The 16,184-nt window shown below is 39.2% G+C and overlaps 2 protein-coding genes and 1 non-coding gene across 3 annotated transcripts; 2 read left to right on the top strand and 1 right to left on the bottom strand.

The window, feature by feature from the left end:
• The first annotated feature begins 1,024 nt into the window (after nt 1-1,024).
• Nucleotides 1,025-2,608, top strand: saxo2 (stabilizer of axonemal microtubules 2). Its single transcript, XM_022758764.1, has 3 exons — nt 1,025-1,197; nt 1,371-1,537; nt 1,637-2,608. Exons 1-3 carry the CDS (start codon nt 1,025-1,027, stop codon nt 2,590-2,592), a joined length of 1,296 nt encoding a protein of 431 aa, XP_022614485.1. The 3' UTR covers nt 2,593-2,608.
• Nucleotides 2,609-3,257: 649 nt separating this feature from the next.
• On the bottom strand, nt 3,258-8,595 carry larp7 (La ribonucleoprotein domain family member 7). The gene is made up of 13 exons (XM_022758812.1): nt 8,510-8,595; nt 7,811-8,025; nt 7,228-7,328; nt 6,974-7,057; nt 6,510-6,674; nt 6,295-6,397; nt 5,832-6,134; nt 5,544-5,697; nt 5,274-5,416; nt 4,766-4,875; nt 4,426-4,585; nt 4,027-4,118; nt 3,258-3,598 (listed from the first exon to the last, which is right to left on the bottom strand). The coding sequence occupies exons 2-13, from the start codon at nt 8,010-8,012 to the stop codon at nt 3,521-3,523; spliced, it is 1,695 nt and encodes a 564-aa protein (XP_022614533.1). The 5' UTR covers nt 8,013-8,025; nt 8,510-8,595; the 3' UTR covers nt 3,258-3,520.
• Nucleotides 8,596-9,231: 636 nt separating this feature from the next.
• On the top strand, nt 9,232-9,305 carry trnai-aau. The gene has a single exon. It is a non-coding gene; the product is annotated as a tRNA-Ile (tRNA).
• Nucleotides 9,306-16,184: the final 6,879 nt, after the last annotated feature.

Raw genomic sequence — 16,184 nt, 5'->3', positions numbered from 1 at the left:
GCCGATGGACGTACAAACAAAACGCGCTGGGTGCACCCCCGGACGAGGGGTGCAGCCCAAAGCTGTGAGGCAGCAGAGTACGCAACATAAGGGCGGTCAACAAGCCACAGCAATGAGGTGAGCTGATCTCTTGCTAATGGTTTCTTGATGGGATGGTTGTTTTTTCTTTTTTTTTTTGGATGGGCTTTCCAAGACAAAAACACAAAATACCAGAGACCTGCTTGTGCTTTGTTGTGTGTTTTTTTTTAATTTGACATTATTTTCAATGGAATCATGTGAGCTGTAGTTACAGTAAGTGTCTGCTGTGCATGTCTGCAGATATGTGTGATCAGGGTTACTCCTGCAGAGGTTATGTTATAGATTGTCAACTCTGTCAATAAATGTTAATAAAAAAAATATGATTACAACACCTGCTGTATTCATATTGTTTTATCTATCCATATATTTGATTGTCTTTGTGGAAAGGTAAAAAGGTGCTAAGTTCTAAGACTTAAAAAGCACTTGAAATATTGTTGAACATGCTGTCACTTGACAATGTTTTATAGTTCAGTTTCATTTCAATTTTTTTTTAACAACCTGTGTATTGATCAGAATCACAATCAGAAAACTGCTTTGTTACAATTGCTCAACAAGCAGTGAGGAAACTACTCTGAAATAGTAATGATAATAGATAAAATGCACCGTACATGAATACAAATGTGCAAGAAGTAATTTGAGATGTAGGTAAAGTCATTTAACTGTAAATGAACCTTAATGTGCAAAGGTAAAGTGAATGAAAAGTGAAATGTGGGTCAGCAGTAAACTAACAGCAGTATGCTGATGGAGCTGTGCAGCAGTAAGTGATTTACAGTCATTTAAACTACGTTAGCATTGGTGGCTGTGGATTGTGAAAGCTGCAAAAATTGTTTAACTACAGCAGACTGCTGAGGAATTGTTTATCCGAATAGCCACAGGAAGGAAGGAGGTAATTGCCTTGTTGAAATGGTAATTTAACTTATATGCTATGCTATATAAATTTGCCTTGATGTCCAGGAAGCTTTACGGCCCGCAGAGAGCCCAGACACGGGCCTCCATGACCACAGAGTACCAAGAGAGGTTCCTCCCCCCCCGCTGCCACACAACTATTGTCACGACCTCAACACAGAAAAACCCTTACCACTCACTGAAGGGGACCAGTGCCGACATGACCACTTTTAGGTAAGTTCTTTGTCTGTCACTAGATACATGTTTTTGAAGGTGTGGAGTGTGATGTATGGAGGAATATTGGGGTATGACGTGTTTTGAATCCCTGTAGAAGAATAAACCAGACACTGTAAGCTACAATATTTGTGAGTTCAACAAATTTCACATCATAAGTGTGTGCGTTTCAGGTCATTCTTTGTTACCCACAAATGGATGAAAAACCCACCAAAGGCCCCACAGCCATCTTTGCCACCCAAAGGCCAACGGAGATGCAGCAGCGCTCCGCACAATCATACTTGCTCTGTAGCAAACCAGCTGGAATCCAAGGTGGTGGACTACACTTCAGTGTACAAAAGTAAGCGACTTAAGGATCATATTGGAGACATACATTGCAGAAATATAAAGCAACAAATGTATACGTTCTGATTCAAATCCACTCTCACTGTATTTTCAGATGATTTCCAAGCATGGAAAGCTAACCAGCGTCAGCCATACAGGCTGCACGACAACTTGAAAGTCGACCAAGGATTAGTTGTCACAAAAAGTGCTCACAAAGGTCCCTCCGAGAAAAATTCTGTTCAGGTGGATGCAAACTCCAAACCAGTGGAACAGGAGGAAGGACCAAAACCATTTGAAAGGACCACCAGCTACAAATCTGACTACATCACCCATCCAATGCCACCCAGGACATGCAGGAAGAAGCCTGTGAACCAAAGCAACAAAGGTCTTCTGGCTGAGCACACAGAGTCCTTCGGGCCAAACTTGGCTTGGCATATGAACCAGGAAGTTTTTAATGAAGCCAGCGAATTCTTTCAGCAATTTAAGACCTGGTCTCTTGAAACCAAGTTCTGCGGCCAAGGTAAAGCCAAAGTGTCCAGTCCACCAGCAGGTCACAACGTGTTTCTCTCCACAACACACGCAGACTACACACCGCACGAGTGCCAGCGCACCAAGCCAATCCTGCCATCTGTGCAAAACAGTGAGAAAAGCAAGGAGCCATTTCCTTCAGTGACAACCATGAAGGAGGATTACAAAGCTTGGAGCACACCGCGACGCCTGCCCATTGTCCGCAAAGCAGAGATGGAATGGCCCATGAAAACCCCAATTTCAGTGTGCACACCTAAACCGTCTGAGACCTGCAAAACAAACCCGAAACCCTGCAGCCCCCATCCCAAACTGAACGAGCCTGCTGTCTGTAATTCCAGCTGTAACACCACAGAGAAACCTCAATTTCCTGCTGAGAATGGAGGGTTTTCCGGCTTCGGATGCATTTCCACGGGGCCTGAAGAATCCAGGATGTACTGGTCCACCTCTTTTGACAGAGGAGCGCCTTGGCCTGATGGTGACACTTGTGATGACCCATCTCAGCCCCACGAAACAATAAGCTGCATGGTTTCTAACAGAAGCTAAGGCTTCCTAGAGACCAAGCCACTGACGGGGCGTGGTGCTGCCACACTTTACCTCAGGTAGTTTCTACCTTTACACCAATAAAAGCCATAAATGGAACTGAGATTATGTAATGGCAGCTATTTTTACACTACTACTCATCTCACGTTGAGTGTTACGTAATCTACAAAACTGAAGGCAACTCATATTCATTTTTTTTTTTAATAAGTTAAACAGCTAAATATAGCATGCGAAATAACAGTTAAACATACATCCTCTAGTTAATTGTGTGTAAACACTTTTGCAACTAAAACAGCTGCTAGTCAGTAACTTGGAAGAGGGTGTTAAACTGTTGCTGCTTGTTAAACTGCTTAACATTTCAACTGGGGTGAACCGTCCATTTAAATCATAATTATCATATAGTATTATTTAAGACTGAATGCATTAAGGTAGATGTATTTCACTGCTGCTCATTTATTCTGTTTTGAAAAGCATTTTTACTTTGACACAAACTTCATGAGAAGCACAACTGTGTTTTAGATATATAACAAGAAACACTGTTCTCATCAAATAATGAAATTTTATTTAAAAAAAAAAAACAAACAAAGAGGCAAATGTAATTCATAAGGAATTATTCTTGACTGGGAGAACTTTCAAAACAGTTATATTTACATCATATACAGAATTTTCTCTTAAAAAAAAAAAAAAAAGGGTATCAATTAAAAAAAAAGTTAATATGCATAGCAGCGTTCCACGATATCTTGCGGGCTCCAGTGCAAACAAAAAACAAGGGGATATTTCAACTAATTTACTTCTTTCAGTTCTCTTCCAGCTAAATACACATTAAAAACAACTATCCCCTTCAAATCACATCCTGTGAAATCTACAGATTTAAGCATGTAATGTTGTAAAAAAAAAAAATATATATATATATATATAGTTTCAGCAGGTGTCAGTCTTCTTGAAAACGGATGTGCTTATTAGCCTCCTTGGCTCGCGCAATGATGATTTTTTCTGCTTTGGATATGAGCTGAAGTGTGAAGAAAATAAGAAACTACATGTGATAGCACATAAACAAAATAGAGGCACAATTTAAAATGTAGTGTTGTATCTGACTCTGTGTTCATATGCCAAAATTGTCCCAGATAGACTGATCCAATAAGCTGATTACAAAATATGCAATTTCAATCACAAATGTGTCTTTTTTTGCACACTTTGAATATCACCATATATAACAGTGTGTATGAAGTGTTATTATATGTCTGTCAATAAAACGCACCAAATACCAAATTATTTGGATTTCTCATAATTTAAGGGATTATTCAACTTTCTATAAACAGCCTCCTGTACATTGTTTACGTACTAAAAATGGAATAACTGATCAACAATTTATTATTGTACAAAATAACCTGTATGTATATGTATTTTTCTTTTTATAAATTTAAAGGGTGATCTCACCTTCTCGGTGCCGCGCTTCTTTTCTCTGGGACGATTCAACTTGACCTGGCGGTCGACTAGGATCTTCTGCCAGTACCTTTGCTCATGGTCACCTTTCAAAGGAATTAAACACAGACTCTAATGTTAAAAAGATTTTTTTCTGACTTAAAGTTCATTCAAAAATAATTGTTGAGCGAAGTTCAACTATGAACTATTAAAAACACAGAACTTGAGACAAGCAGATAGTCTGTCTCAATAAGTCATTCTCTCCATCATCAATTATGGAAACCAGTGTGCCAGCTCAGTCATCCATGTCCTCAGCTCATTTAGACCACAGGTATGTTTGCATGTGGTCTGCACAGGAGTGCAGTACACACAAAATAAAATGTCACCTTGATGTGTAGACATAAAAAGTCATACCTGACAGAATTTCAAGCTTCCAGCTGTGCTCTTTCTGTATCTCTGCTCTGGCGTCATTAACGGCTTTAGCTTCCTCTGGGTTGTGAAAACGGATGTGACCCTCAGCATCTCCATCCAAGATGTCAATGTACGCCACTGGTGATATTTTGCACAAGGCATCCTACAGACACACAGACACAGACACACACACACACACACACACACAAAGTAAGAAAAAAAGACCTGAGCTTTAATCCACTAGGGGGATCGTCCTTTTTTAATGACTTTGATAACTGCACCAAATACAGAAGATAATGGTAATTGCCAGTAAAACTGATGAGTGCATTGAGTTATACTGTACTTTGATGAACTTTCTCCCTGGTAGCGGCTTGTTGTCTGTGATCTTCAGGATGACACCACTGGTAAACTGAGGGCCCTGGTTAGTTGCTTTTTCACTCTTGTTACTCTTCTCTAGATGAAAGAAAAGAGACCTATATTTCAATATAGGTTTATCTGATTTTGGCAGCTTGTAACTATTAAGTCTGATTTGATATTTTTGGAGAAATACTGTGATGTCAATACCGTTTGACTGTCCGAATGACATTTTACAATTGAAATGAACCAAATGTGTGAAAGCTTAAAAAAAAAAAAAAACCCAACTGTTCTAACTTGTTCACAAGGAACTCAATTTTTGCTAAAGGTCAAAGAATTTCATTTTATTCTGAAACTTTATACACTTTGTTTCATATCTTAATTTCCTTTTATTTTGTGCATCAGTTTAAGCAACAGTGGTGTTTTACCCAATTCTAACAGTCTTCACCTTGGCCATCTGAACTATAATTACTAGGAATAGTGGAGACAAAACTCACTGTTTCCATCTTGAGGATCATCCTCTGTCTCCATTAGACTCGTGTGCTCCTTGTGATCAATCTTACTAATGCACTTCTTCAGGGATGCCATGCTGCGCTTCTGCAGGGTCAAATACTCCTCCTTCAGTTCAAGCCACTCTCTCCTTTACGTGAACAAAAGAGGAAGAAAGATGCCCAGTAGTGTGTTAAAATCATTGTAGATCTGAATGGATATTCCCTTATTTCTGAAATATTGATGATGTCACTTTAAAAGGGGATGTAAGATTTTACTTTGATAGAACTCGTAGTGGGATGACCTCCTCTCCAATTTTCAGCTTCTCCTTGTGTTTCTTTTTTCTCTTCCTCTTTGCTTTAACTGTCGAATCATCTCTGTTTTCTTTCCCTTCCTCAACACCTCTGTCTGTGTCACTCTGAGTAGGTGGATCTGATAGAGGAATAACACAATAACAACAAGCCTGTGGTTTCATTGCTGCAAGAACACCTCATCATACTTTTTGTATTTTTAGATTGTGAAAAATAGACACAACCAGAGTGGAAAGTGACATTGTGATCACTTACCAGTCTTTGCTTTCTCCTTTTCTCCAAGTTCACCATCGCTGGTTTTTCTTATCTTAGCTGGTACATCACTGTCTGATCCCTCTACCGTCTGTGACCGTCGTCTTTTTTTCTCTGACAATTTCCCAGGTGTCTTCTGAGCGCTGGCGACATCTGGTTCAAAATCACCTGCTGCTGAGTGCTTCCTCTTTTCCTCTGATGGTTCTGCTTCCATCGCCTGCTCTTTGGTTTCTTCTGCAGGCGTTGGTAGTGTGGCGCCATCTTTCTTTTTCTTCTTCTTTCTCTTTTTCTTTTCCTCTTCTTCACCTACAGTACATGAATGTCAAGAAGTGGAAATGATTTCAACAAATCGCACCAATAGCCTTATTTTTTATATTATGCTAGCATCAGGGACTCTAGCTGGCAGAGAGAAAAAGTGATGTTAAAAAAAAGGGGGCATCACTTTTTTGATTCTAATTGATTGTACCTGATGGAGGATTGTCAGATGTCAGTGGAATCGGCTTTCTACTTTTCGTCTTGGGGAAAATCCCTGGTTTCCTGGGAGCATCTTCAGGGGGGTTGTTCAACATCTGTTTCAAAAAGATCAAAATTTCCCCTGGGTTTTGTTTCTGCCAAAAATAAACACTGGACTGACAATTGTCACATGTTTCTGGCTATGGTGAAATATTCATAAGTTTTCACCTCTATGGCTTTCTGTGCTTGTTCCTCTTTCTCAAACTCAACAAACGCAAAACCCTTGGAATCACCAGAAGACTTGTATCTGGGGATGCTAACATACACCACATTCCCACATTTTGTGAACACTCTGTCTATCCAGCTGTGGGTCACATCCTTAGGCAAAAGTTCCTTGTAAAAAAAAAAAAAAAAAGAAAGGAAGAAAGAATTGTATTATTTTGTGATCCAAAACTATTTTTCTGTCAGGCAGAACAGTAACCATCAAAATTGTGCGAGTCTCGCCACATAAAAGCGTTCAATGTAAACCTTTATAGATGCAAAATAAATTCAAATGGTGCATTCAGGTACAATGTGGAGCAAAGTTTTACTTAATAGGTCCAAATTTGACCACTGGGATGTTTCCCATTCTAAATATCCCCGTGAAAAGTAAACACTTTGAATAAAGGAAACAACAGAAAACATTTTTTTACCACATAGACTGTGCGGCTGTCTGTATCATTTGGTATATTTCCAATTGGAAACTGACGCCGTACTTTATTGCCTTCCAAGTTAACCTGAAACACAAAAATAGGAACATTTTTTGGAATTGTACATCAATTTGAACCTAACTTCCTAAATTATGCAAACATTGTGAAAGTAGGACAGTTATAAGGTGTTTTAAAAAAAAAAAGAAAGAAAAAGAAAAAAAAAGAAATCATTAAAAAAAAAAAAAAAATGACAGTACCTCAACTACAGATGAATTTTTCAGCGCCCTCGCAATCAGCTTGGTATCAGTTGTCAGCTTTTTCATTCGATTGAAGCTCGCCAACACAGATATATCAACATCTGAGACACATTAAACATGTTGTATTAGATGCTTTGTTCAATTCAAAATCTCATGACTTCATGTCAGCACTTGCATTAAAGGATAGCTTAAGATTTTTGTCTTAATACACGACTCACATATCATATCATACGTTGAGATTGTTATTGGTCACTGAAATCATTCCTCCTGTCCATACTGGCTGGCTTGTGGGCAGGTCTACTTCCATGTTGGTGTCCCACAAACAAACCTATGTAAGGCTGCCAGAACGTATCCGTCCACAGCAGCTCAGCAAGGAAATGCAAAGATGGTATTTTGCACTTGAAAGCCTTTCATTATGCAAGCATGAAAAAAGGAGTGATTTTAGGAACCAATTACTCTTTTAATGCACATATTGCATGTGAGTATTGTATTAAGATTCAGAGTAAATCCAAACCTATCTTTTAAAAAACTCAACAACAGATATGGATAAAGTGGTGCATCTGAGCTATTGATAGCCCCTTACATCCATCGTCCGACTCCTCTATGATTTTTCTCAGAAAGCGGTCCTTGTGAAGGTTGACGTCTCCGAACCAGAACTCCACCTGCTTCTTCACATCACCCAGCAGCTGTTTGACTCGAGACCGCTTCTTCTTTTCTGTCTCCTTGTTCTTACTGCTTGGCTCTGTGGCACCAGCATCATCAGTTCCTGTCTCTATGTCAATCATCCTGTGGGTGGGACTGAAACAAAGGTCAGAAACACATAATTATAGCACTGGAAACAGTAAACACTTAACTTGTGTCCATTTATTTTACTGGTGTTTTTATCTGATAGACAAATGGTAGTGTTTCTATTACTAACCCTAATTTACACAACGTTCAAATTCAAATTCACAGGTACTACTGGCACTATGAGGCATTCTTTTCCTTTCTAAAGAACACACAAGTCAAAGATGAACACGCCCCTTAAATATTGTATTAACGTTTTTACATTAAAAACAGCTTAAGCTTCATATTTAGCAGCTCTTAACGAAGTTAGCAGTGCATGCTTACCTAGCTAGTTCTCTTTTAGCCACTACTACCCTTAGCAAACTGCTGTCGAAGTTGGTACGTAAATTCGCGGGTCGTGACATTTTTAAAAATGCTGCAGTCATGCCCACTGCCTTTCAAAATCCGTCAAATCTACGCTTAAAATCCAAATGACATCAAAATTGAGAGAACTCACCCTATATGTGAAGAGGAAACAGTCCAGTTTGATGGTTAGCACGCACAAAAATAACATAAAACAGCAGCCTGCCGGCTACGTTTGGTCACACGTCGCAGAGTAAATTCGTCATACGACAGGGACAGCCCACAACTTCCGCTGATTTAGTCCAAAATAAAGTGCCAAAATAAAATATACGCGAACGTTATTTCAAAATAGTTTCAATATTTTATTGACAATTGTTCGCAATTTACAATAAGTCCGATCAAATTTTGTAAAAGTAGTACGTTACAAATATAGCAACGGAATACAATGCTCCTCACAAAAAGTAGATGCACTGATATTATAAAAAAAATAAATAGAAAAAAATCAATACCAAAATATTTACACGAATAAACGTTTTCAATAAATAACTTAATTTTCGAATAATGTAAATGGTTTAACATTTGATCCAGTGTCTCGTTTAACATCAAAAATGTTAACTTGCATGTGACATAATTTGAGCTTTGAGAAGTAACACTACATCCGGGCACTGTTAGCGCTTTCCTAGTTATATTTAGCTGCACGGACAGAGGAGGGAGAGGAACTTTAAATAGAAGGAGGAACTGAAAAAAAACAAGTCGTCAAACACGGTGTATTGTTTCGTTATTGTATCATACAAACAACATCATCCATAACAATAAGTGGAAGTGAGGAGTTGTGTACGCAAGATTTTGAAGGTGTCCTATTGATGTTATATATATGGCCGGTTAGCTCAGTTGGTTAGAGCGTGGTGCTAATAACGCCAAGGTCGCGGGTTCGATCCCCGTACGGGCCACTAATTGTTTTTGACCCTCTTAATACACACCTGCTACAGATATCGTCATGACTCGCTTAACTGACTTTTTCTGCTGTTCGTTATGCATCACTATGGAGACAAAAACATTACTCAATTTAGTGTGTAGGGCTGTAACTCTGTATAGCTACAGCCACTTTAACAACAGTTATGTTTCCAGAGATTGTAGTGTAAATGCACAATTTATATGCATCCAAGCAAGTTTTTGAGAAGAAACCTTTTTTTTTTCCGAGGTCAGGGTGGGTATGATTTTTGTACATTAAGCATGAGGAAGATTATTTCTGCATTAAGTATGCTCTGGGAGTTGTTTCCTTTTGTCATTGTTTTCTCAAGGCATTCAGCATTAAACAGACATTTAATCTACATATATAACCATACAACTGGAGGTGAGTGTAGATTTTTCTCTGTCAGGGGTTCAAAACATCCTCAAACTTTCTGAGCTTCTTGCATATGTCATCCTCAGTGCAGAACTCAATCCTGCACTTGATGAGCTGTGATAGTTGCTTGTAGAAGGTCTTTGCCCAGTGGGTTTCTAAGCAATGGACCGACACCTTGCACACTTTATGGAGTACCATCACTAGTTTCTCGTTGCTGCTGACCTCACACCGTTTGATGACCCATTCCCCCCACGCCTCCCACATATCGTCATCTGTGAAGTTGACACTAATGCTTTCTTGGGTGTACCCGGATTCTGGCAGGTCATTCCAGATGGCGCTGTACAGAGAGGGAATCAACAGAAGCTTCAGAAAAACCTAAACTGTTGAAATGTGGTTTGAATTGTTTGTTGGAAGAAAAAAAAAAACTCACACAACTTTTTCCAGAGGATATGGGGTCAAGTCAGTGAGTGAGAGCAGACCTCTGGAGCTCACTTGGTTTCCCTCCATCCTGTGAGAGAACATAGGTTAACGTTACAGTAATATGTCCTGAACAATTTTTAAAAAAATGTTTTACACCGGAACAATCACCAAACCATGAAATGTGAAACTATGTTCACCACCTGCTTCGCCTGTGAACTTAAGTGCTGATAGAAAAAGGATAGATAATTAGCTATAATTGGTATTCAATCAATAACTTTTTTTTTTAATTAATTTCTTTTTCCCAGAGACATAATGTTCAGTGCTGACTTAATTCTAAGATTTTCATTCATTGAGGTTCTCTGATACATCTATGTTTAATAGTTTAGTTAGTCCTCACCACAAAGCCTTAAATCACTACTCAAAAAAGCAATGAAGAATGAGAGACCATGGTTACAGAACATTTCAAAGGAAAAAAAAATCTATTCTGTGGCTTACTGGAGGAAAGTTTACCAAACAGTAAATTTACTGGATTGGGTATAAAAGTTGCCTTTGGAACAGTTGGCAAAAATAATAGAATTGTATGTTATACATCATTTTGTCCTTGTCAACTTTTAAATTATTGAAATATTAAATTGTTGATGATTCAGACAATCATGACCATTGGGGTGAACATGCTTGAATTTCCCCAAAATATTTAAGTGACATACTGTTCTCGTGTGTCTCTTACCACAATTCTGCAAGCTTTTTTTGAATCCGTATGGCAGTAGAAATAACCAGTAGTTCATCATCACCAAGGTTTGACCATCCAATTCTAAAATGGAGAACAGAAAGTGTGACACATTCTGGGTGATTTTTTCTTAGACTAAAATTAACATATGCTCTTAAGAAATGGATGGCTATATACTTCATTTGTCAAGTATTACGTGGATTCTTTTCATAACCAAAGAATAATATCAATAGATATCTTACCCTAGGTGGGTTATAGTGTCCGACACTTTCAGCACATCAGCAATGACCTGAACTGTGTCCATGTCCAGGTTGTTTTCTCCAAGCCTTGAAAGTGAAATAGTGATGTTAGTGCACAAGTCATGTATTACATATTTCGTAGTCTGATGATGTCATCACTTCTAAATCATTTCATAAAAAGAGGAGAAGACAGATGCAGTTGGCTGTGATTTGATGCATTCAGTGCAGGACGTGTAACCAACAAAGAGCTGCACAGACTCAGAAATAAGACAAAGAAAACTTGCAAGATAGGTGAGATCAGAGAATGAAATGATGTCAACCAAATTTTTATCTGGAACTCACCAAAGTCTCTCACATCTTTGCAACAGGGGCTGAATATCTCTAAGTGCCTCACAGCTTACTCCGGTCCCTGTCAGATCCAGCTCTGATATTTTGCCCTTTGTGAGGTTTAGGAAGTACTTGATGGCATTGTAATCCATTTGGGAAAGTGTTTCATCACTAACGTTAACTCGTATCAACTTTGGTTGCATGGCAAGGACTAATGAGGGGTCCTGCTGCTCAAACAGACAGTGTAAATGATTCAGGATATTTTCCCCATCTTCACAGAGCACTGCAAGTTCTCTGATGATCCTCTGGCGATAGTTGTCCATCTTTTCTTTGTGGTAACGCAGCCCCAACTGCCTTGACAGAAGATTGGCATTGCGTTCGGAGAGGATTCCAGACAGGAAGCGGTTGAAAAGGTCCAAATAGCCATTGTTTGTTCTCTCTCCAGGACTTGCAGTGTGCTGAAGTGCATCAGGTAAAGGGTGATCGGTCATTGCACAGTAAACTGCAGCAAAGAACTCTTGAACAGTGAGGTGTGCAAAGGAGTAAACCTCTTCAGTACAGCCGGGCTCTTGTGCTACTGTCTTGTCTAGGAAGGTACTAACCAGGCTGCATCCCTCTAATGCTGCAACATCTCTGTCGCTGCTGTAGAATAGTGTTTGATGCTCCATCAGCTTTTGGAAGGCGAGTTGACCCAGCTTTAGCACTATGTCAGACAGCTGCTGTACACCCCCTGCTCTTTGCTCTTGAAGAAATGTTTCAGCCCTTGACTGAGTGTGAGAGCGAATCAAAGCCACCAGATACTGCACATAAATATCTGTCATGGTTTTGGGGCTGTCTCCACAGAGATCTTGGCTTTCTTTGAGGATACAGCACACAATGTAGCAAAATGCAGGTATGTAGCACAGTGTTAACATCAGTTCATTTGCTGATACCACTGCGAACAGTCGGTCACCAAGGGCACTGTCTTGGAAATAACGTAAGAAGAAGTCTTGAACTTCAGCCAAGGAGAAACCAGCGATGAGCACAAAGCGGTCGATGCAGCCCACAGGGACGTGGTTGATAGCTGCAGGTCGACTTGTGAGCATGACAGAGGCATTGGGCAGCAATTCACCCTGCATCAGACTCCCTAAGACCTCCACCACCTCTGCATCTTCGTCTGGCTCGGTCACGAAAACATCTACATCACAGCTCCTATAGTGTCTGAACTCATCAAAGCCGTCCAAGATAATCAACAGTTTGTTGTCATTGGCTAAAATGTTATCCAGTACTTTAGAAAGGTGTCTGTTCTTTCGCAAGACCAACTCCCGGAAGTTTGTGGGTTTGTCGATCAGATTCAGGTCTCTAAAGCTCATGTGGATGATGAAGTCAAAGGCTAGATGGTTCTTGTTTCCACCAAAATCAAACAGCATCTTCTGCACCAGGATAGTTTTCCCAATACCAGCCACCCCTGTAACCAGAACCTTCTTGACTGGACGATTACCATTTGCGCTTGAAAAGAGTTCAGCTGGTGCAATTTTCCTGTGTACAGTCGACTTCTGCTGCAAAGATAGTCGCTTTTGTCCAAACGTCAGCACCTCGTGTCTTTTTATCTCCAAGCCCTGGTGTCCATCGACTAACAGGAGATTGACATAATGTTCGGAAAAAAGGATTTTCTCTCCGTGACGAGTGTTGTAGAATAACATGCTCTCACTCCTGCGCCTGAGGACATCTTTGTGCTTTTGTTTGATTTTGCTGTACTCTGCAAGAGAAAAGAAACTTAATATAATTGTAACCTGTGAACTAAGGGTGTCAGTATTGATGAAAACCATAATATTCAAAAAATGAAATATTTTTGTAGGTTTTTGTGCTCTCCCTCCACCTTCCTACACTAGTATTTTAGTCTACTGCCAAAAAAAACAGACAATAAACAAATTAACAGATGAATTTGACTGATTGTTGACTGGTAATTATTCTACTTTCTAATTATATCTTGATAATATTGTTATCTTGAAAATCTGAGACCGTGACTGCCCTAGTAAAAACATTTGATGGTGCTACATAAAATGCTGTGTATGTTCATATGATCATCACAATGCATTTCCAAATACATACTGTGACTCAGCATTATTTTAACTCCAAATGTAAATGTACTAATAACATGTCTTTGGTTTGACTACATACCTGCAGACTGCTGATGCTGATCTGTGTTGACTTCTTTAGAGTGCGTCTCTGCTTCTTGCTGATGATGACTGCTGATGAAGAGAAAAATCTTGGCTGCTTCCTCGCCTTTACACTCCAGGATATCCAACACCTTTCTTACTCTTGCCCGGGGCCCCATCTGATACAACACCTCCTCACGGTCATCTCGAGTGAACACCTCTCGACTTACTAAAATCTCTAGCAGAGAGTCAATCCGTCCTTCCAGTTCATCCACGAGGGAAACTCGCAGAACCCTGATTGCTGTCAAACAAGAATTACAGCCATCCCTTTCCACCATAACTAATCTGAAATAATCCCCAGCACGAATCACAAAAGTCCTGTTATGATCTGCTGACGATGCCAATTTGAATCATAGATTCTAGATTCATGTTGTTTACTCTCATCGTTCAGAAGGATCATATGAATTTATGTCCCACTTCAAGAGCGGACAAGTCTGTATGCTGCAATTTCAAAATGAGGAAATCCCCTTGATACAATGTGAGGCAACACCACAACAATGACTTGTTTTTCCTGGTTCATAGTAGAACCGCCAATTGCATAAGTGTGCACTTTTTATATGTTCTGCCAAAGCTTAAATTAAAAGATTAGAGTACTTACAGAAATTTTAGCTGTTGTACTATAGACCAAGGCGGACTGGGAAAGAAATTTAGCCCTGGACTTACTGTATGTGCTGGGTGTGATGAAAATCTGAAAATGAAAAGTTGACAAAATGACCAAGTTGTCTTTCTATATTTTAATAAGAGCTTTGCAAAGGATGAGTGTACAGTCACAACAGAGTGTAATTGCAGACTGATATCGAACAAAGAAGGTACATGAACTTTATAGAGAAAGGAGAGAAGGAGGCAGGGTGAGGATGTGTGTGTGAACAATTCTGGGTGCCATCAAAACTGTCTAACTGTCAAGAAGCAGCTGCGTGTTCAAGGACAAACTACTCCTTAGTTTGTTCTAGACGGCATCAGGTAAGGAGCATACATGTGAGGACAGATTCATGTCCAAGGTTTTACAAAGCAAGGTCATACAAAGTGCAAAACAGGGTTATACAAAGTGCATAATGTGATTTTTCTGTTCCATGGGACAGCCCCATGGGAAGGGTGGAAACTTGGTTGTGATTGACCAGTGAGCCCAGTCCCAGAATATGCATGCAACACACTCTCATGTGCACCCTAAATGACAGGCACACAGAGAGATTAGTTCCAGTATGCCCGAAGGCCAGTCTTACCCTACATACCAACTTCAAAAAATAAGAGATAATCACAACACACAGATTATGAAAGGAATGTATTTGGTTTTATTTAATGATAAACCAGGCACGAGCAGAGAGCAACACATCAAGTCACCAGCAGAGGGTCCCCATTACATGCACATGAAATACTATCAGCTGTTGGGAAATGAATACTTAAAACCCACCCCTGTAATTATTTACAAAAGTATGCACAAGAACACACATTAAAATAAATAGTTAAAAGACAATACAAATATCTACATAAGTTAAGAGCATAAGTAACATGTTAATGATGTTTTCCTCTCATAAGATCAAATAATCACACCTCAATGAAAGGCCAAGTAGTCTCTTAACGTATGTGTTGCACTTGATGAAGCATTGTGAAAACAAGGACATAATATCAAAAGTGCAAACCCACTGCAATAATGTAATTGTGGTACATTAATTATGATCTTTAAAAAGTTGCCAACTGTTTTAACCAATATCCAAATATGACACTGAGACCATATTTACATATCTTGAGTTCAAACACTGAAATCTGTCCTAAGCAGAAGAGTTACATAAGAACTTTGAAATTTAACTCAGTTTTTTCCCTAAAATGTCAAACTGAGCAAAAATATGATTAGGTGGACAGGATGAATTAGCAGGGGGCGATTATGCTCAGCTTACGCTTAAACGTGCTGTAACGTTGCAAAGTGGTTAAAGAGACATTTTAACAAATATCTTTACAAGAAATAACAAAATCAGAAGACAAAATATATAAACAATGTAACCTTAAAAAAAAAAAAACTCTACAAGCCATGTTCTTAACAAAGACTTGGATGAGTTGAGTGCAAAATTTCCAAAAAATTGACTTGCTTCAGTCATATACCTCCATTAGTGCAACCCATGCGAGATAAATCTTTGTCCTACTTTCTATTCTGCCAAAAATGCAGGAAAAACATCTGCAATCCTAATTCCTTTCCTCTTTAAATGACGTGACCGATCACTGCTGTCAACACGTGCTAATTAATGACCCAAAATGGTAGCACAGATCATGATCTATTTCCCAGGTGGCTAATACCAAATTATACCATTTACCAAATATCAGGCTTTTAGTCATGTTAGCTTCTTCCCATTTATATACAGCGCTATGCTGTATTGTAGTTTTAAACAAGAGTATACCCACACCGCATTAATAAAAGCTCATTTAGTATCTAAACTATTTAACAATACTGTTTTGAGAGATCATTGCAATAAAGGCAAACGCACAACTATCCAGTGGTTATCACAAACTCAGCGGTCTACCCAGAATCCCTGGGTATCAGTCTCAAAAGTCTATTTCTGTGTTGTATGCTTATGCTATTGCAT

This window comes from Seriola dumerili, unplaced genomic scaffold (assembly GCF_002260705.1).
Source record: "Seriola dumerili isolate Sdu_G_001 unplaced genomic scaffold, Sdu_1.0 BDQW01000309.1, whole genome shotgun sequence".
Lineage (NCBI taxonomy): Eukaryota > Metazoa > Chordata > Actinopteri > Carangiformes > Carangidae > Seriola > Seriola dumerili.
The sequence above is the reverse complement of the archived record's forward strand: the minus strand, read 5'-3'. Positions and strand labels throughout refer to the sequence as shown.